At 45.9% G+C, this 21,156-nt stretch overlaps 1 protein-coding gene across 2 annotated transcripts in view; it reads left to right on the top strand.

Moving 5' to 3' along the window:
• The window catches only part of LOC130202345 (MAM domain-containing glycosylphosphatidylinositol anchor protein 2-like), a 181,589-nt gene that overhangs the window by 122,999 nt on the left and 37,434 nt on the right, over positions 1-21,156 (top strand). For both annotated transcript variants that reach the window (XR_008833335.1, XM_056427817.1), the window contains exons 9-10: positions 128-421; positions 15,722-15,994. Coding sequence is in view for 1 of the 2 variants with exons in the window: in XM_056427817.1 (XP_056283792.1) it covers positions 128-421; positions 15,722-15,994 (567 nt within the window). In the remaining variant the exon portion in view is untranslated. The remainder of the gene's footprint in view (positions 1-127; positions 422-15,721; positions 15,995-21,156) is intronic.

Below are 21,156 nucleotides of genomic sequence, written 5' to 3'. Positions count from 1 at the left end.
CACCGGTCGTTTGTTTGCCGTTTGCTGCATTTAGCTCCGCCCCCCCCGAGTCGCCACCCCCTCTCACCTCGCCTGCTGACTTTCTAGAGCCCCATATCAGTCCCTCCTCTGTTTTTCTCTTTCTTAGTTCCCCCCAACCTGACAGTCCCTCGGGGCAAGTCCCCCCTGGTGGCCCGCGAGGGCGACACAGTGGAGCTGGAGTGCCTTGTTTCAGGGAAGCCCAAGCCCATCATCCTGTGGTCGCGGGCCGACAAGGAGGTGCCCATGCCGGACGGCGGCATGCAGATGGAGAGCTACGACGGCGTGCTGCGCATCGTCAACGTGTCCAGGGAGATGACCGGATCGTACCGGTGCCAGACCAGCCAGTTCAACGGGTTCAACGTGAAGCCGCGGGAGGCCGAGGTGGAGCTCATCGTGCAATGTGAGTAGACGGGTCGGCGCCGTGACATCGTGCGTGTTTATGTAAGTGTGGCGTGCGCGTGATGGATGTTCTGATGCGCGCGGTGTAATAATTTGGGTTCTGGTCCGAATGGAACATTCCTTTCCTTCCACGCCCATCCAATTTCATCCTGAAGGCTGGAAAATGAGTTTGTCCCCTGACAGGTCCGAGAGGAAACGGCTTTTCACTCTGTGTGTGTGTGTGTGTGTGTGTGTGTGTGTGTGTGTGTGTGTGTGTGTGTGTGTGTGTGTGTGTGTGTGTGTGTGTGTGTGTGTGTGTGTGTGTGTGAAGACCCCCCCCTTCCCCTGTCACATTCAAAGATGACTCTCAGCGGCTAATTAGCCGGCGGATAATTTATTCCCGCCAGTATTCATTTTATGGAGATTTCTTTTTTGAAAAGGGTTATATTTCGTCAGGGATCCGAAGCGTCTTCTCCCGTCTCGCTCGTGGGCTGGAGACGTTCCTCTCCAACGGGGGGAGAGAAAGGAAAGAACGGAAAGAACGGAAGATGGATGGGGAGGAAATTACAGTGATCTGTGGAGGGCGCTGTCCTTCTCTGCCAAGTGATTATGGGAAATAGAAGGGAAAAAAAAGCTGAGTGCCACGGAGCCATTGTTTTCTCCTCGTGGCCGATTTAGTTCATCCCAACATTTTCCCAGGAGGCACCTGTGCAGCAGCGCGTCACTCCCAAACCACGCCGAGCGGGAATCGTCCTCCTCCCGTTGGTCCCGACGTGAGACCGCGGCAACTTTCTGAGGCCTCGATCGCGCTCAAAAACGCGCCGTTAGCTAAACCGTTGTTTTCCTACGGTACGCCTTCTAAACGCCGCGCGGCGAGTTCTTCTAGCGTTTTTTTAGGCGCGCTTAAAAGTTTGAATATTCTCAACTTTGAGCACGGAGACGCAACGCTCATCAATGTCACGCTCGGCCAAGGCAGCCAATAGGATGAAGCAGGAGGCCCAAGGCAGCCAATAGGATCAAGCAAGAGGCCAAAGGCAGCCAATAGGATGAAGCAGGAGGCCCAAGGCAGCCAATAGGATGAAGTAGGAGGCCCAAGGCAGCCAATGGGATCAAGCAGGAGGCCCAAGGCAGCCAATAGGATGAAGCAGGAGGCCCAAGGCAGCCAATAGGATGAAGCAGGAGGCCCAAGGCAGCCAATATGATCAAGCAGGAGGCCCAAGGCAGCCAATAGGATGAAGTAGGAGGCCCAAGGCAGCCAATAGGATGAAGCAGGAGGCACAAGGCAGCCAATAGGATGAAGCAGGAGGCCCAAGGCAGCCAATGGGATCAAGCAGGAGGCCCAAGGCAGCCAATAGGATGAAGCAGGAGGCCCAAGGCAGCCAATAGGATGAAGCAGGAGGCACAAGGCAGCCAATAGGATGAAGCAGGAGGCCCAAGGCAGCCAATAGGATGAAGCAGGAGGCACAAGGCAGCCAATAGGATGAAGCAGGAGGCCCAAGGCAGCCAATGGGATCAAGCAGGAGGCCCAAGGCAGCCAATAGGATGAAGCAGGAGGCCCAAGGCAGCCAATAGGATGAAGCAGGAGGCCCAAGGCAGCCAATAGGATGAAGCAGGAGGCCCAAGGCAGCCAATAGGATGAAGCAGGAGGCCCAAGGCAGCCAATGGGATCAAGCAGGAGGCCCAAGGCAGCCAATAGGATGAAGCAGGAGGCCCAAGGCAGCCAATGGGATCAAGCAGGAGGCCCAAGGCTGCCAATAGGATGAAGCAGGAGGCCCAAGGCAGCCAATAGGATGAAGCAGGAGGCACAAGCCAGCCAATAGGATGAAGCAGGAGGCCCAAGGCAGCCAATGGGATCAAGCAGGAGGCACAAGGCAGCCAATAGGATGAAGCAGGAGGCCCAAGGCAGCCAATGGGATCAAGCAGGAGGCCCAAGGCAGCCAATAGGATGAAGCAGGAGGCACAAGGCAGCCAATAGGATGAAGCAGGAGGCCCAAGGCAGCCAATGGGATGAAGCAGGAGGCCCAAGGCAGCCAATGGGATCAAGCAGGAGGCCCAAGGCAGCCAATAGGATGAAGCAGGAGGCCCAAGGCAGCCAATGGGATGAAGTAGGAGGCCCAAGGCAGCCAATGGGATCAAGCAGGAGGCACAAGGCAGCCAATAGGATGAAGCAGGAGGCCCAAGGCAGCCAATGGGATCAAGCAGGAGGCCCAAGGCAGCCAATAGGATGAAGCAGGAGGCACAAGGCAGCCAATAGGATGAAGCAGGAGGCCCAAGGCAGCCAATGGGATGAAGCAGGAGGCCCAAGGCAGCCAATGGGATCAAGCAGGAGGCCCAAGGCAGCCAATAGGATGAAGCAGGAGGCCCAAGGCAGCCAATGGGATGAAGTAGGAGGCCCAAGGCAGCCAATGGGATCAAGCAGGAGGCCCAAGGCAGCCAATAGGATGAAGCAGGAGGCACAAGGCAGCCAATAGGATCAAGCAGGAGGCCCAAGGCAGCCAATAGGATGAAGCAGGAGGCCCAAGGCAGCCAATAGGATGAAGCAGGAGGCCCAAGGCAGCCAATAGGATCAAGCAGGAGGCCCAAGGCAGCCAATAGGATAAAGCAGGAGGCCCAAGGCAGCCAATAGGATGAAGCAGGAGGCACAAGGCAGCCAATAGGATGAAGCAGGAGGCCCAAGGCAGCCAATGGGATCAAGCAGGAGGCCCAAGGCAGCCAATAGGATGAAGCAGGAGGCCCAAGGCAGCCAATAGGATGAAGCAGGAGGCACAAGCCAGCCAATAGGATGAAGCAGGAGGCCCAAGGCAGCCAATAGGATCAAGCAGGAGGCACAAGGCAGCCAATAGGATGAAGCAGGAGGCCCAAGGCAGCCAATGGGATCAAGCAGGAGGCCCAAGGCAGCCAATAGGATGAAGCAGGAGGCACAAGGCAGCCAATAGGATGAAGCAGGAGGCCCAAGGCAGCCAATAGGATGAAGCAGGAGGCACAAGGCAGCCAATAGGATGAAGCAGGAGGCCCAAGGCAGCCAATGGGATCAAGCAGGAGGCCCAAGGCAGCCAATAGGATGAAGCAGGAGGCCCAAGGCAGCCAATAGGATCAAGCAGGAGGCCCAAGGCAGCCAATAGGATGATGTAGGAGGCCCAAAGCAGCCAATAGGATGAAGCAGGAGGCACAAGGCAGCCAATAGGATCAAGCAGGAGGCCCAAGGCAGCCAATAGGATCAAGCAGGAGGCCCAAGGCAGCCAATAGGATGAAGCAGGAGGCACAAGGCAGCCAATAGGATCAAGCAGGAGGCCCAAGGCAGCCAATAGGATCAAGCAGGAGGCCCAAGGCAGCCAATGGGATCAAGCGGGAGGCGGGCTTTCCTTCCTGTTTTCCCGACGAGACGCTCATCTCGGCGGTATTTAACTACGAAGAGCTTCATAATTCTAAATCGAAACACGACTCCAACTGACTCCTGCTCAGCCAGAAGTACGACTGAAGGCGCTCGCCATGAGACACAACTCGGAGAATAGAAGGTGGTATTCGCCGTACTCTTTCCTTTCTTTAAATTGTTATATCGTGGACCCAAAACCGATGCTTTTTGGGGGCTTTTCCTCCTCCTCATCACACAACACAGCAAGAATCCATTCAGTAAATTAAGTTGTATCGCCCGGTTGCGCTCCACAGGCGCACCGCGTTGTTTTGCCCGCCTCTGTTTTGCCACAGCGTTTTTTTAAGCGGCGGCGCTTTTAAAAGTCGCGTCTGGTGTGATCGTGCCCCTAAAGTGTGAGTAATAAAAAAAACAGAGTGATGGTCGCACTCGAAAACACCAACTCCCAATATTCTGATTGAAGAGGATCAAGAGCAGCCCCCCCCCCCCCCAAAGGATTAGTGAATTATTCCCTTTTCAAGAGTTTTCTTTTCTTTTTCTTGGCTGTCCACATTTAAAATGAGCTTCTTTGTGTTTATTTTGTATTTTTGTCTGACTTGATTATGATGATGCGGCGATGACAGCCCGTATCAAAGGTTAGCGGTTCTACCACGCTCCACAAAGAAAGCCGAGGCTCCGGGGCTCCGAGGGGCCCTTCGGTGATTAGCGGCGCTCCGTGGATCCGCCGCCTCACGCGAAGACAGAGACAGATTGTTGATTGCGAAATTAAAAAAGAAGATTGCTGTTATCGTTTATTTTTTCAAACGGACGCTGTTTGTTCACACAATCATTTCTCCGCGTGCTTTTTGTCGAGCAATCTGCCACGACGTGAATAACTAACACAGCTACACACTGGTTTGAAAAGCAGTGAAAGAATAGATGAAGATGTATTAATTATGTAATAAGAAATAGAGGAGTTTTTATTAGTATTACATTACATAACATTACATGTCATTTATCCAAAGCGACTTACAGGAAGTTCATCAACCGAGAGAACAAACTCAGAACTACAAGAATCAGGAAAGTAACGTTTCTTTAAGAAAACTAAACTACATAAACTACGACCATAAGTAATATCATGAGTAATACTATAAGTACTAAAATACCATAAATAATACTAGAAGTCATACTATAAATAATACCATAAGTAATACTATAAGTACTAAAATACCATAAATAATACTATAAGTAATACTATAAATAATACCATAAGTAATACAATAAGTACTAAAATACCATAAATAATACTATAAGTAATACTATAAATAATACCATAAGTAATACTATAAGTACTAAAATACCATAAATAATACTAAGTAATACTATAAATAATACCACAAGTAATACTATAAGTACTAAAATACCATAAATAATACTATAAGTAATACTATAAATAATACCATAAGTAATACTATAAGTACTAAAATACCATACGTAATACTATAAGTAATACCATAAGTACTACAATGCCATAAGTTATAACATAAGTCATAACATAAGTAATACCACGAGAAATACCACCAGTAATACCAAAAGTACTAAGATACCATGAGTAATACCACCAGTAATACCACCAGTAATACCACCAGTAATACCACCAGTAATACCATGAGTAATACCACCAGTAATACCACCAGTAATACCACCAGTAATACCACCAGTAATACCATGAGTAATACCACCAGTAATACCACCAGTAAGTGCAATTTAAGTGTCGGTAATTTAATAATATACAGAATTAGCTTTGTCGTGTAAAACTGCCCCGTCTACATAATAATAATAATAATAATAATAATGTATCTTTCGCTGTGTTTTTAGTAGGGCTGTGAAACTATTAAAATGTTTAATCGGGTTAATCACAGGTTTTTGTGGATTAATCATGATTAATCACATATTACCGATATTCTCGGTATATTTTGTGAGAACATAGAGATTTATGACAAAAGACGGATATATACATTTATACATTCTTCTATACAATGGTGCTGCAACTCAGCAGTTATTTAGCAGTTTTCTTCCATATGGAACATTAATACATCTTCATCCTAAACAGAATGTTTAACCCTCCTGTTACCTTTCGGGTCAATTTGACCCCATTCAATGTTTAATGTCGGTGTTCTTTGGGGTCAATTTGACCCCAGGCTGTTTTTCACTGTGTCAAACATATAAGAAATATCAACTTTTTTATTTATTTAAAGGGCTATTTAGGTAGTCAACAAACAAACATAAAGTACCTCACACTTAAACTTGGGAAGCAATATTAATTCTAATAATTTTCTGGAGGTTTTAATTGCTGGGGTCAAATTGACCCCGAGGGTAAAATATGTTCGTAAATGTAAAGGTAACAGGAGGTTAAACAGAGCATTTTTCTCTTGTTTGTCAACCATGAACTCCACCATGATACAATCTAAAGGCCTCTAGTCTTCCTCTAGCAGCTGCTGAGGCAAACTGACTGTGTGGGTTTTCTTCATGAACTGGGCCGTGATGAAAGGGACGGCGGGGACACCGCTGCAAAGCTGAAACCTCACCGGCCCGGACATGGACAGGTGGACAGATTGACAAGTGACTTTTTTTTTGCTCGGTCCCGATGCGCGCGCACGGAGCTCTGTGGTGCGCGAGACGGAGATCGATAAGTGAGACAGAAATGACATGCTGCTGTGGAGATACGATCAACAACAGACGTTTAGTTTAATAAAAGAACAAAGACGTGCTCTAGAGAACATGTCAGGGGGCGGGCCAATCTCTTTAATGTCATGCGATCTACCAACACTACGCCGCGATCGACTGGCAGGTCGCGATCGACGTGTTGAGACCCTGATCTACAGGAAGTAAAAGTCGTAACAAGGTTTCCGGAGGTGAACCTGCGGAAGGATCATTACCGATGAACAGACCGTCTGCATGAGAGCGGACAGAGTTCAGATTGAAGTGGTGTATTGGAAGCTCATTTTGCAAGTGACTTTTTTTTCGTCCCAACGACCAACAACAGACGGATTGGAAGCTTATTCTGCGCATGCGTTAAATGCGTTAAAAAAAAAAAAACTAGTTAAACCTGTAATTGAATTAACTGAGTTAACGCGTTATTTTTCACAGCACTAGTTTTTAGAAATAACGTGTTCACGGAGGTTTTTTCGAGCGGCCGCACACACGCCGACACATTTTGCCTCGCCGCGTCCATCAACATGAGAACGGAAGCCGAGCAGCTGATCCCGGCGCCGCGTGGGAGGAGAACTGATCTGATTAGTGATGCTATGCAAATAGCAGTTTGTCAGCCCGCCGCCGAAGAAGAAGAAGAGGAGGAGGAGGAGGAGGAGGAAGAAGGAGGAGGAGAAGAAACCGGGAAGAAGAAGAAGAGGAGGAGGAGGAGGAGGAAGAAGGAGAAGAAGGAGGAGGAGGAAGAAGAAGGAGGAGGAGGAGAAGAAACAGGGAAGAAGAAGAAGAAGAAGGAGGAGGAGGAGGAAGAAGGAGGAGAAGAAGGAGGAGGAAGAAGAAGAAGGAGGAGGAGGAGAAGAAGAAACAGGGAAGAAGAAGAGGAGGAGGAGGAAGAAGGAGGAGGATTAAGAAGGAGGAGGAGGATGAAGAAGGAGGAGGATTAAGAATGAGGAGGAGGAGGAGGAAGAAGGAGGAGGAGGAAGAAGAAGGAGGAGGAGGAGAAGAAACAGGGACGAAGAAGAAGAGGAGGAGGAGGAGGAAGAAGAAGAAGGAGGAGAAGAAGAAACAGGGAAGAAGAAGAAGAAGAGGAGGAGGAGGAAGAAGGAAAAGGAGGAGGAGGAGGAAGAAGAAGGAGGAGGAGGAGAAGAAGAAACAGGGAAGAAGAAGAGGAGGAGAAGAAAAGGGAAGAAGAAGAAGAAGAAGAAGAAGAGGAGGAGAAGAAGAAGAAACAGGGAAGAAGAAGAAGAGGAGGAGGAGGAGGAGGAGAAGAAACAGGGAAGAAGAAGAAGAGAAGGAGAAGAAGATACAGGGAAGAAGAGGAGAAGGAGGAAGAAGAAGAAGAGGAGGTTTCTGGTCTCCTCTGAGCTCTCCTTTGAGACCTTCACGCTGCCGTTACACTCTTAAAGAGGAGCGAACAACATTTCCTCTTCAAGTGTAGAAAAGCAAGTTAAAAGAGAAAATACCAGGATTCAGTCCAGAGCTGAACGACTTCACTTCTTCTTCTCCTTCAAAGAACGCTCCGATGATTCCTTCTGCTAACACGCTAAATGGTCACGGGCGTGTATTAAATTCTGTTTCAATTCAGTTTATTTGTATAGCCCATTCTCACAAATTCCAAATTAGCCTCAGAGTGCTTTACAATCTGTACACATAGACATCCCTGACCTTTGACCTCACATCGGATCAGGAACAACTCTCAAACAACCCTTTACAGGGGGAAAAAAGGAAGAACCCTTCAGGAGAGCAACAGAGGAGGATCCCTCTCCAGGATGGACAGAACAATAGATGTCATGTGACCAGAAGGAATCATTACACACAAATTAAAACACAGTAACGACACAATCAATGAAGACGACAGAGTGTATTCAGGGCTTGTCGGAGAATAAATGGCGGCAAAAAACCCAGATTAATAATAACTGAACACTGTAAACGCGAGTGAGCCTTTGATCCGTTTAGAAACTCCTGAATGTGTTCCGGAGTCTTCCTAAAGAAGACCAGACGGACACGACGAGACGAATAACGACGGCAACAGGAATGCAGAGCGACGCTTTATGTTGAATGTCAGAGCAGCCGGTTGTAGAGCAGCTGGTCTCAGAGGAGGAGAAGGACCTTCAGACGATAAACCCAGCTGGGCCTGCCCACTGAATGTGTAATGAGCACTACAACTATTCATCACTTACCTTTACGGCCCAGTTCACTCCAAAATGAGAGAGGAAAAGCTTAAAAACAAACCCTCTCAAGGGTGATCTGGTCATATGTGTGTATAGGTGTGTATAAAAACGTTAAAGGCTTATGATGGAAGTATATGAAGCCACTCCCAGTGGTGAGTTGCTACAGCAATGTGTGGGTTGATACCAAATTTAACCATTTTTTACCACTGAATGTGTATATATATATGTGTATATGTGTAAATATTCAAATACCTCACATGTATTTGCCCAAAACTTCACCAAAAGAACCCATTCATACATCTTAGATCATATCTACTTTATTCAGGGGGAAATGTGTCTGTTGCAGCAGAAAGCATCTTTACAATATATTCACTGTAATAAAATAGCAAGGAATTCTACATTTAAGAATTTAAGTAATAAAGGAAATTAAAATTAAAACCAATTCAAATAAAAGAGACACCTTTCAAATAAAAGAGACACCTTTAACCCGCCTGTTACCTTCAAATTTACGAACATCTTTTACCCTTTTTGACCACAGCAATTAAAACCTCCAGAAAATGTATATTGTTTCCCAAGTTTAAGTGTTAGGTACTTTTTGTTTGTTTGTTGACTACCTAAATAGACCTTTAAATAAATTTTAAAAGTTGATATTCCTTATATGTTTTACACAGTAAAAGGGGTCAAATTGAGTTGTTTTCAGGACATTGAAAACACATCATCATGTGAATTTAATGTTTTCCCCGTTGTCCCCAATAAATTAGGAAAAGTCATGAAATAGGAAGCAAAAAAAATAATGTTAATCATTCTTTTAGAGACGTTAAACATTAAATGGGGTCAAAATAAAAGAGACACCAGTTTTTCCTCTCGTGACACGGTAACAATGGATGCCGAACGTCGTCTATTTCCAAATGACATCTTCTCTCCAACTTTCATCGGCGAGCCGGGCTCACGGCCTCCTGGTGACCCGGCGACCCGCGGGTCTCAGAGGGCTTAAGAAAGGTCCGTAACCTTTGACCTTTGACATCGAATGATGTTTCTCCTTCGAAGGTTACCTGCTAACACGCAGAGATGCTGCCCCTCCCCCCCCCCCCGTGGTAGTATTAGAGCAAACAATCTGCTTCCTGTTCACATATCGTGTTTTTTAAGACGTGTTTGTAGTGACGGAGATCGCCTCTCAAACGGTGCTAAAGCTGTTATTACGTGTTACCGTAATATCGTGGCTGTGGCCCGAGACGGTAAAACACACACCACCAGATCTATCCTCAGACATACGGTTGCATCATCAGACGAGCGAAGCAAATCCGCTCCCCTCTTCCTCCTCGCCGCGATGCATTCAGGAGAACGCGGCATTCTCGGCGCGCAACGTTATTTTAAACGAAGCGCCGTCTCTCTCGCCGACACCCGTTCGACGTCTTCGAAGCGGAGCGGGCGGAGTCGTCGTAAATCGATCCCTCCGCCGCCGCCGCGTCGCCTTCGGAGACGTCTCCGCTTCCTTATTCACGGTCGGCGTCAAAGAGCAATTCTTTTGTTTGTTTGTTTTTTGAAAAGAAAGAAAGGAAAAACGGCGGATACGGTTTGCGCTCCAGGTGCCGGATCGGCGTCGGAGCGATACGAGAAAACCCCGGGAAATAAACGCGTCTGCCGCATATCGACGTCGCCGGCTCGACTCGCTCTCGTTTTTTTCATCTTTCTCCGCCCGAGAATTTACCTCGTTAACACGAATCCGGCCCCCGCGTTTTTTTGTCGTTGGCTCAGTTTGCCTGTCGGTATTCCTCCCCCCCCCCCCCCTCTCCCTTGGCCTGTCCCTTGGCGTGGAAGCACCAGCCTAAAATCCCCCCCGAGATGCTTTTCCTCGCCCATACTTCCAGGTCTCAGCGTGAGCCTTTTTTTGTTTTGTTCCCAGCCTCTTGGTGGCGAGCCACGTGCAAAGACGCGTTTTTTATTATTTATTTTTTAAAGTAACTCGATCAAGGGACCGAGGTACGGTCGTCTGAAGCAAAGAGCATTAGAGGCGTGAATGAACGACTCCGGCAAGTCAACAGCTTTGATATGTCGAGAAGAAAAAAAGAAGCTGCATCTGTCGGCTGGCAGAGGCGACACCGGGAGGAGAGAGAGAGGTAGAGGCTGGAGAAAAGACGTTCTCCTTCAGAGGCGTCACTCTGATAGAATTGCAGACGCCAAATCCCGAGCCGTGACACCCTAATGTTCTGAGGCAGACTGCGTTGGCACGGTCCGGGGGCTGGAGAGACGGGGAAACGAGGGATGAATACAGGGAGAAAGGAGGTATAGAGCGCTCTTACTGTCAGACTCGAGAGTTATCGAGCTCCACTTCGCTTTTTTTTCCTTTCTTTTGACACCTGCCTGATGCCCCCCCCACCGGCCCCGCCCCTCCCCCCTCGGGCGAAGCGACTCCGGCTTATCTGACACACGCATCGCGAAAAAAAAAGAAAAGACACACACCGGGATAAAGTGCAGAATTACACGATTATCGTTTTTAATTAATTTCTCCTTCCTGCGTGGCGAAGGACCCGCGACGCCGGCCCCCGAGGCCCCGCTCTGAAAGCGAGTCGCATTAGCCCGACGCCGGCTTATTAATCGCTTTGCATTACGGTGGGGGGGGGGGGGGGGTGAAATTTAAACAGACTTCATCTTTTTTTATGGAACAATATTAAATCGATCAGCCGCATCAAAGCCACTCCGGAGAAAGGTCAGCGCGTCAACAGGAGGCGGCTCACGCGGAATAATTCATAACTCGGGGAACGACTGCGGCTCAGACCTATTAGCGGCTCGCCGGGCCGTCGCCGCGCGCCGAAGGAGACGCCATTGATTCTCATTAATTGTATATTTAAGTTCATAAATTACCCCTAAGTTTTAATAACAATATGGTAATGCGGACGGTGCTTAAGTTCATTGTTTGATTGCAGCGACGGCGGCGTGAGGGAAGGAGGGCTGACGGGGGGATTCATTATAAATCAGTGGAATCAGGGTCATCATTTCATATTCTGTGCATCAGTTTGACTTCTTAACGAATGTTATTCTCTCCATCCGGAGACTGAAGTGCTAGAAAAGGTTATTATCCTCGCAGGAATGCCTCCGTGCTAAAAGCTGTGCCTTTTGTTTCTTTCACACAATGCAGCTGTCGGAGGTACGTCACATGCTAACAATGAAGTCACATGGTACTCCAGGAAGAAGTCGCGTGTGTCGAGGAGCACCGCGATAATGAAGTCACTAAAGTGCATTCACTCAAGTGTTCCCGTTACCCGGGGACTCTGTTTGAGTTGTAATGAGCAGCATTCATATTAATGTTTTTCCCGATGCTGGAAAGTCGAACTATGAAACGATAGCTTGAAGAATATCAACAGTATTGTTGAATATCGTAGTAGCAGTTTGGGGTAAAAGAAAGAAAAATATCAAGAAATCTTCTTCTTTTCATCTTGAATTCTTCTTCTTTTCATCAAGAAATCTTCTTATTTTCATCTTGAATTCTTCTTCTTTTTCATCTTGAATTCTTATTCTTTTCATCTTGAATTCTTCTTCTTTTTCATCTTGAATTCTTCTTCATCTTGAATTCGTTTTCTTCTTCATCTTGAATTCTTCTTCTTCATCTTGAATTCTTCGTCTTTTTCATCTTGAATTCTTCTTCTTTTTCATCTTGAATTCTTCTTCTTCATCTTGAATTTGTTTTCTTCTTCATCTTGAATTCTTCATCATTTTCATCCTGAATTCTTCTTCTTCATCATCTTGAATTCTTCTTCTTCATCTTAAATTCTTCTTCTTCATCTTAAATTCTTCTTCTTCATCATCTTGAATTCTTTTGAGCAGATAAATATAACAACGTTGAGTTATGTGGCTGCACCTGGAGAGCAGTTATGAAGCTGCAGCTGTGTGTTCCTGTGTGTAATGTAATCATAAATCATTGTGTGAACGCCGATGTTAATAACGAGCTCATAACATCTCAAATGTCTCCAAACTCAGTTCAATCATAAACAACAATTTCTTCTCTATAAAAGTTCTTAATTAAGTGGGAAAACACTCTTTAAAACACTTTTTATTCGTTAAGTATTTAACTTTGATTTTTATTTTCAAATAATCCTTCCTAAGTTCTGGAAGACTTCATCAAGCCCGACTTCAAGTACATCTTTCTGGTAATACATCTGCAGATAGATTTTGATTTGGGATACTTTTTTTTAAGTGAACCATTTTAAAATATTGTTGGGTTGCCATTTATGTAAAATCAGGACAAAAATAATGCAATACGTTGCTCTCGGGAGAATAAAGAATAAACGACACAGAGAGGAGCCGCAGTGCCGCTAACAGACTCCAGGTGCACACGCTGACTGTGCACGCCGCCCTCGGCCGGCGGCTCGCCCGCGGGAGTTCCGTGTCCTCCTCGCGACGCACTCAGCCGGGGCGCCGAAGACAAATCGAACCAATTCTGACTCGAGGTTGAAGTTTGTCGGAAAAAACCACTCGAGCGGTATTTCGGGAAAAATGCCGACGCACGCGTGAACACAGATTTACCTCCTCCACACACACACACACACACACACACACACACACGCGTGATAACACACATATTACTCGACCACCTCCACGTATATATGTGTTATTGCTTCCCTGCTCATGGGGGTCCACGTGGACCGTGTTGGGGGGGGGGGTGTTTTCTCCCCTCCACATTACTGTCAAACAACCCACCGGTGACCGGTGATGGATTACACCTCAGCCCGGGAGCTTTTCCCTTCAACTTAACGGCAACTCCGAGCCCTCGTCCGCTACACCCGGCAGACGAGGGAGACGAGGCGTGTGCGCCGTGTTTTCAAGGATGTTTCGGTTATATAACCATATTTGGGGGCTGCAGATGCAACGCCTGTGTTCATTTGTCTTACCGTGTCAATGGAAAATGCACTCACTGCAATTTGTTGTAGTGCCACTCAGGTGGTTCACAGGCCCGCCATTTGTAATGTGATGAGTAGAGATTCGGCATCCCCTTCTTTTGGAGAAGGAGCTGATTGCTGCTTCATTCAGGGGATGAAAGACGCTTTACTCTCTCCACCTTGGGGGCAGGAGTCAGGTGAGGGAGGCAAACCGTGTTTGCACAACTTTCTCATGCACCTTTTCTTATCAGTTTAAACGTGGGAATATTTGTGTACTGACGGGGTTTTTTTCGACACGTTTCAGCCATGTCAGAATGAGATATAGTGGGATCTCCAGATGTGTGTGTGTGTGTGTGTGATGATCAGCATCGAGGGCAACAAAGTAAAATCACACTTTGGATTGTAGATGTTTTTGTGTGTTATTTTGCACTTAATATAACTTTTTTAACTAATCCAACCAACTAATGCCACCAGTACTAGCCGATAGCGGCGGTGCACGTACCTTCTAACAACAGCGTTATTTAAATCAACTGGTTTTGTGGAGGAAAGTGACAAAAAAACTAGTAAATGAACACATATACAACTCAAGTAGTTCTACAAAGGAAGACAGGGACAACAACAAAGGGGGGAAAGCAGAGGACAAAATGAGGAGGATAAACTAGTTTTAGAGAAGTACAAGAGAAACAGATTTCCAGCTTAATGTATACAGATGGATGTGTGTGTGTGTATACATTGTGCATGCACATAAATATCTTTAGAAATATACACACATCAACAAAGACACATCTAAATGAGGGAAGAGGAGAAAATTAAAATAATATTTTAATTAAAATTACGGCAACAATTCGAGCAGAAGTAATTTCAATTTATTAAATAATTAATTAATAAGTAATTATATTGTCCACAATATTCTTCGCTCAAGCAGGATTTATAATTAAGCGAAAATGAAGCGGACGATTTATTTTGATTATTTTTGCATCTTTCGTCCGACTACAAAACAAACAAAGGTGTGTTTGTGTGTGTGTGTGGGGGGGGGGGGGCGTAACCCCCGGCAACACAGACTAGCGCGGCTAGCCCACTTGTGACATTCAAGCAGCTCGCAAGTTGTTTCCCAAATGGTTGAATAAAGTTGTGAATAATGTCGTGAATGCTATTATCACATGGCCTGATGTAAAATATGAGTTCAATGCTCCTATGGATTTAAGAAGGCTCATTAATTATATCGTGTATAAATAATGCCGTGAATTATGTTGCAGATTACAGTTTCAATCGGGGGATCGGTGATCTGTAACATATTACGTTTTTTGTTTTTTTTAAAGTGCCGTCCCCTCGCCGTGGCTCGAGCCCGCCTCTCTTTTAATGAGTCGGGAAATGTGCAAATTCCAGGCGATGAAGGAGCTTTCACTTTTGTTTTTCACGCCGTGACTTTTGTCAAGCATCCGTGTGAGAAAAGGTGCTGGAGATGAGGGACACGATTCATAACCACACACATTCATAACCACACACATTCATAACCACACACATTCATAACGTCACACACACACCAACAAGCCTCCATTATAGCATCATGCCTGGGGAGAGGGGGGGGGGGGGTGCTCCCGGGTCATAATCAGCCCCTCACTAGATAATTATGTCTGTTTGGGAAGAGTCAGATACTCAAATAAGTTATTCATTTTTCTCTTCTTTTTTTTTACAGCTGTAGGTGGAAACTTCATCATCCTGTGAGCAATTTCCCATGAAGCGTGACGGATTTCATTCAGAACATTGTTCTAGTTTATTTTAGGCAAAATGTATCTTCCCCCCACACACACACACACACACACACACACACTCCCATCCATCCACTCACACACACACTCACTTGTCGTTGTTCATTTGTTGCTGAGGCGTATTGACTTTGCGGTGGTAATTGTTTAGAGTTTACTTGAGATGCGTTTAAATTTATCCTTTTTTTCCTCCGGTGGCTTCGTTACTCTCGTTGTCGTTAAAAAGCTTCTGTTTCCTCTCCAGTCGTCTCAGGTCCTCGGTGAGCTTCGTGTGATCCGTCTCAAACTATTCAAACTGTGTTTCCTCTCCAGATGTTCGTGTCTCCGACCCGAACGACCTCCGCTCTCTTTACCTTCTTTATTAACCTTTTATCTTCTCATATTCCTTCCTATAATTTCTTTTTCTCGCCCCTGATAAAAAGTCATCACCTCGGCCCCTTTTCTGCCTCCCAGACCCTCCGACGGTGGAGCCGGTTTCCATGGAGACGCGGCAGGGCCTGGGCCGGCCCGTGGTGATGACCTGCCGGGTGCTGCGGGCCCACCCGTCCCGGGTGCTGCGCTTCGAGTGGCTCCTCTCCAACCGGCTGCTGCACGCCGGGGCCTTCGACGCCCAGAGAGACGAGACGGAGTACACCATCCGCAGCCTGAACCGAGACGGCTGGGGGGAGTACACCTGCAACGTCATCAACGAGGCGGGCGCCGGGAAATGCACCTTCCAGGTCACAGGTAAAAGAGGGCGGGGTTTAACGATGTGCAGCTGCTGATTGGACCCACGGGTCCAGGTGGTTCTGGTGTTCTTCACAGGCGAGAAACAAAGCTGGCAACGCCCTAAAACGGGGGTGGCAAACTCGTTTTCACCGTAGGCCATGTCAGCATCATGGCCGCCTCTTAAAGGGCCGGTACTGAAACATATAAACGTACATATTGTTAAATAACTCTCTTTGCATTTGATTATTGTTTATTTGAGTGTCGCTAATGTTGTACATAGGAACATTTCTCTAATACTGTAACATAAATCCATTTAATTTGAATCCTTCAAAATAAAAGCTCAGGATTTTTACTCATTAACAAATTGTACAATAACTCTTTGCATTTGATTATTGTTTATTTGAGTGTCGATAATGTTGTACATAGGAACATTTATCTAATACTATAACATAAATCCATTTAATTTGAATCCTTCAAAATAAAAGCCCAGGATTTTTACTCCTGAACATATTGTGAAATAACTCTCTTTGCATTTGATCATTGTTTATTTGAGTGTAGAAAACATTCCACATAAGAACAGTTCTCTAATATTATAGCATAAATCCATTTAATTTGAATCCTTCAAAATAAAAGCACTGGATATTTTTTCTTAAATGTCTTTAAGACAAGGTGATCATATGTCTTTTATGCCTTTAATGATGTGGCGGGCCTTGTGTGTGACACCTGTGCCCTAAAGCCGCGAAGGCGACAGAGATCCAAAAGGACCTCGTTAGCTCGTTAGCTCGCCGTCGTCACATTCGCCGTTTAATGACTTTGTCTTACATGTCGCCCGTTACAGCGACTCCTTGCGTACGCCCTCCGGTTGGTAATTAAAAGTGAACGTGTTGGACAGCTGACGCTCCTCCGACGCACAACGAGTGTTTTAGTGGCACGGATGTCGACGCCCGTGATGGACAATTAATTTTTAAGAGAAGAGGGAATAAATAAGGAGGATAATAGATCGTCGGGTGTCAAATCGCGTCGCCTCGTTCTCTTCTCAAGAGCTTTCTGCTATTTATTTTTTCTTTCCCAGCGCCCGTCGATGTGTTTCCTCCTGAGCGTCCGTCTCCCGGTCGTGTTGTCGTGACAGCGCCAGACGAGTTCGCCGACCGCGGGAACTCCCGGCCCGAGGTTTTCAAACCGCCTGCCCCCCCCCCCCCCCCCCCCCGTTAGAGACGGGATCTGCGGGGGTCACGACGGGAAGACTGTTTGTCACTTTCGTCCTCTGCCACTTAGGTCGCTCTCCTCTCCGCCCCCCCCTCCCCCGCCCACGTCATAAATCAGTCGTCTCTGGTGAAACGGGTAGAGAGACAGAAGCAGATAGACCCTCCACTCGGTTGTTTCTCCTCAGCAGAGCCGGGGTTTAGCCTGCGATTGCTCACGTGCCCCCCCCCTCCCTCTTTCCCACCTCCAGTACCCATCCTTCCCTTTCATCAACCATCCCTCCTTCGCCTCTCTCTCTTCACCCCCCCCCCCCCCCCCACCGCTCCATTCCTCCCTCCCGATGCTCCAGATTCTCACCATCTGGACTCAGCGGTTGCCAAAGGTATGGAAGCTCTTTTAGTACCCCCCCCCTCTTCCTCCTCCTCCTCCTCCTCCCCCTGTGTGCGGGAGCACGGTGCAGAAAATCCACTTTTGTTCCTCCCCTCATCCATGAAATCTGGCGTGCCGCGTTTCCCCTTAACCCCCCCCCAGCTCTTATTCTGAAAGATTTGCTGAAAAGAATAAAAAATGTGATCCTAAAATTCAAACCCGATTCTGCAGTGTGCGGCTGGAATACATAATCTGCTCCTCTCCAGGACTCCGGGAGCCCGTCTCAAGATGATGCTCATTAAATATTTGTTCTGGCTCGTGCGGCGAGGTAGGAGCTCGGCTCGCTCGCTCTACAGAGTCTAAAGACAGGCGGACGCCACCGTGGAGACCCCCTCGCCGGCCCCCTCGCCGGCACACGCACAAAAAAACTCACCACACTCTTCTTTGGGCTCGTATAAACGTCGCCTTCAAAACAAAACCAAAAAAGTGTATTGTGCGCCAGGGGAGAGTGTGTGTGTGTGTGTGCACGTGCACGGATGCCAAGTCATCGGGACATCTGCGAAAAAACAGCGAGTCGGCTGTAATATCCAAGTTGGCCGTGACATGGCGCCGGGGGGAGAGACCCCCGCGGAGGGGTGTAATGTGTACCGCTGAGTTCTGGCTCAGGCTCTCGGTGTCATGGCAACCAGGACTTGTTTTGAGCTAACGCTTCTCTTCCGTAAAGAGTTGGATTTTGGAAGATGGAGAAGAAGTATTTCACTGTCGAGACACTGATGCAAGGGGGGGGGGGGGCCCAGTTGGCCGGTTGTCTGTGGCAGTGTGTGTTTTTGGCCTAATAGTAACTCCTGTTTGATTGTGTTGGGGACGGATTAAACCCGACTAAACCCAAATAAGCACCGGAGTCTGCGGCTGCTGCCGACATCTCTTTTGCTTTTTTTTCCTGCAGACAGACGTGCAGATTGTGAAGCAGTCATCAGAGCGTCGTGCATAAGCAGCCGGTTTAAAAAGCAGTTCGGAACCAGTCGCTCTGAGCAAAAAGCAAACGACACGTTAGACTTCATTCACAGATTAGAGTCACGTAGATGTAGAGGGTCACATGTAACGCGCTCATTCAGGTTTAGCTTGAATAACAAGAAAAACATAACATTATTACATATGTTCTGGAAACATTTATATATATATATATATATATAATGTAAAAAAGACAAAGAAAACACAAAATTACTGAATATGTTCTGGAAACATTTATATATATAAATATATATATATGAATAAATATATTTATATATAATTATATATAATGTTAAAAAGACAGAAAACACAAAATTACTGAATATTTTCTGGACACATTTATATATATATATATACAGGACTGTCTCAGAAAATTAGAATATTGTGATGAAGTTCTTTATTTTCTGTAATGCAATTAAATAAACAAAAATGTCATGCATTCTGGATTCATTACAAATCAACTGAAATATTGCAAGCCTTTTATTCTGATTTATTGCTGATTATGGTTTACAGCTTAAGAAAACTCAAATATCCTATCTCTAAATATTAGAATAGGGTATTAAACAAATCACTTGAATTGTCTAATTAACTCGAAACACCTGCAAGGGTTTCCTGAGCCTTGACAAACACTCAGCTGTTATAAATCTTTTTTTTTACTTGGTCTGAGGAAATATTAAAATTTTATGAGATAGGATTTTAGAGTTTTCCATAATCAGCAATATTAAAAGAATAAAAGGCTTGCAATATTTAAGTTGATTTGTAATTTTTTTTTTTAATTGCATTACAGAAAATAAAGAACTTTATCACAATATTCTAATTTTCTGAGACAGTCCTGTATATATACATATATAGCTTTCATATATACATATATAACTTTCATATATATATATATGTGTATATATATAAATATATAACTTTCATATATATATATATACATATATACCTTTCATATATATATATATATATAACGTTCAAAAGATACAAAAAGCATATAACTGAATATGTTCTGGCCAAACAAAAAAACTGAAAAATAAACTGAACTTCATGTGTTAAATCGGTGAACTGTCCCTTTAAGGCTGTGTGTTTCTCTTATCAGTTCAAAACCCAAATGTATAACGAAACTAATTCCGCCTCCATCTTTTCTCTCGTTGAACCGCCTCACAAACAATCCGTTCCTGACATGTAATTCCTCTTTCTGTGTGTCGTGAATCACAAGAGGAACAAGTGCATTATCGGGGACGATGTTTTTTCAGATTGTCGTTGTTTGCGTATTGCGAGTTTGCTCGTGAAATGAATTCAGATGTGCGGCGTGATGCTCGCCTGGTCCCGCCCTCCCTTTATACAGCAGCCATTGTTAATGATGCAGAAACCGCTGTGTGGAGCACGCCGCCCAAGGTTGGCGGCAACACGTGATCTGCATATGTTTGAGTAATTAATTTATTAATAGTGTGACTAACACACACACACACAGAGACACACACACACACTCTATCTCGTTTCTTCCCGTATTCGTATGTATTTCGATGGTTATTTGTTCATCCTTTCAGGATAACGATGTGTTTTGTTGTGTATGTGTTTGGCTCTTTGAGGTGAGTTTCAAACGGGCCTCCTGGGCTTCTAGCTCCAGTCTACAGGTACGTCATGACCTGTTTTTTTGTTTGGGTTTGTGAGCGTGGATCATGTTTCATATGTTCAAACAAAAAAAGAAGAAGAAAAAAATAATTGATTTTTTTTACCTTGAATCCTGCATCCGTCTCGGGGTTTTGGAGACCTCGTCGGCCCCGTCGGCCCCGGTCTCCGGTGAACTGTTACGAGTTCCTGACATGGTTTTTATTAACCGGCCTATCTGCCTTTATAGTTTACGCTCGAAGAGACACACACACGGTGACACACACGGACACACACACGGTGACACACACAGACACACACACAGACACACACACGGACACACACACAGACACACACACAGACACTGATGGAACCTCTACAACAGGGCTATTCAACTTCAGTAGCAAGTGGGCCAAATAAGAAAATCACAGGGGGTGTGAGGGCCGCACAGAATATTGATGAGTTGTTGACGAGAAGGATTGTTGACGGGGGTGCTAGTGAGAGCGAGCCGAGAAGGATTGTTGACGGGGCCAGAGTTAAACTCAAGGAGCCGCTAGTTGAAGAGGCCTGCTCTACAATCTATTCTGACATATATATCCTCTTTTTGCCTATTTGCTGTGTAAGTGTGTGTGTGAGTGTTTGAGTGTGTGTTAGTGTGTATGTGTGTGTGTGAGTGTTTGAGTGTGTGTTAGTGTGTATGTGTGTGTGTGAGTGTGTGCGTGTGTTAGTGTGTGTGGGCGTGTATGTGTGTGTTAGTGTCTGTGTGAGTGTGTGTGAGGTTGTGAGTGTGTGTGTGTTAGTGTGCGTGTGTTTGTGAGTGAGTGTGTGAGTGAGTGTGTGTGAGTGTTTGAGTGTGTGTGTCTGAGTGTGTGTTAGTGTGTATGTGTGTGTGTGAGTGTGTAAAAGTCTGAGTGTGTGAGTGTGTGTGCATGCATGCGTGTGTGTGCATGTGAGTGTGTGAGTGTGCGTGTGTGTGTGTGTGTGTGTGT

Source organism: Pseudoliparis swirei, chromosome 12, assembly GCF_029220125.1.
Source record: "Pseudoliparis swirei isolate HS2019 ecotype Mariana Trench chromosome 12, NWPU_hadal_v1, whole genome shotgun sequence".
NCBI classification, from domain to species: Eukaryota; Metazoa; Chordata; class Actinopteri; order Perciformes; family Liparidae; genus Pseudoliparis; species Pseudoliparis swirei.
This window is presented reverse-complemented; position numbering and strand designations above follow the sequence as displayed.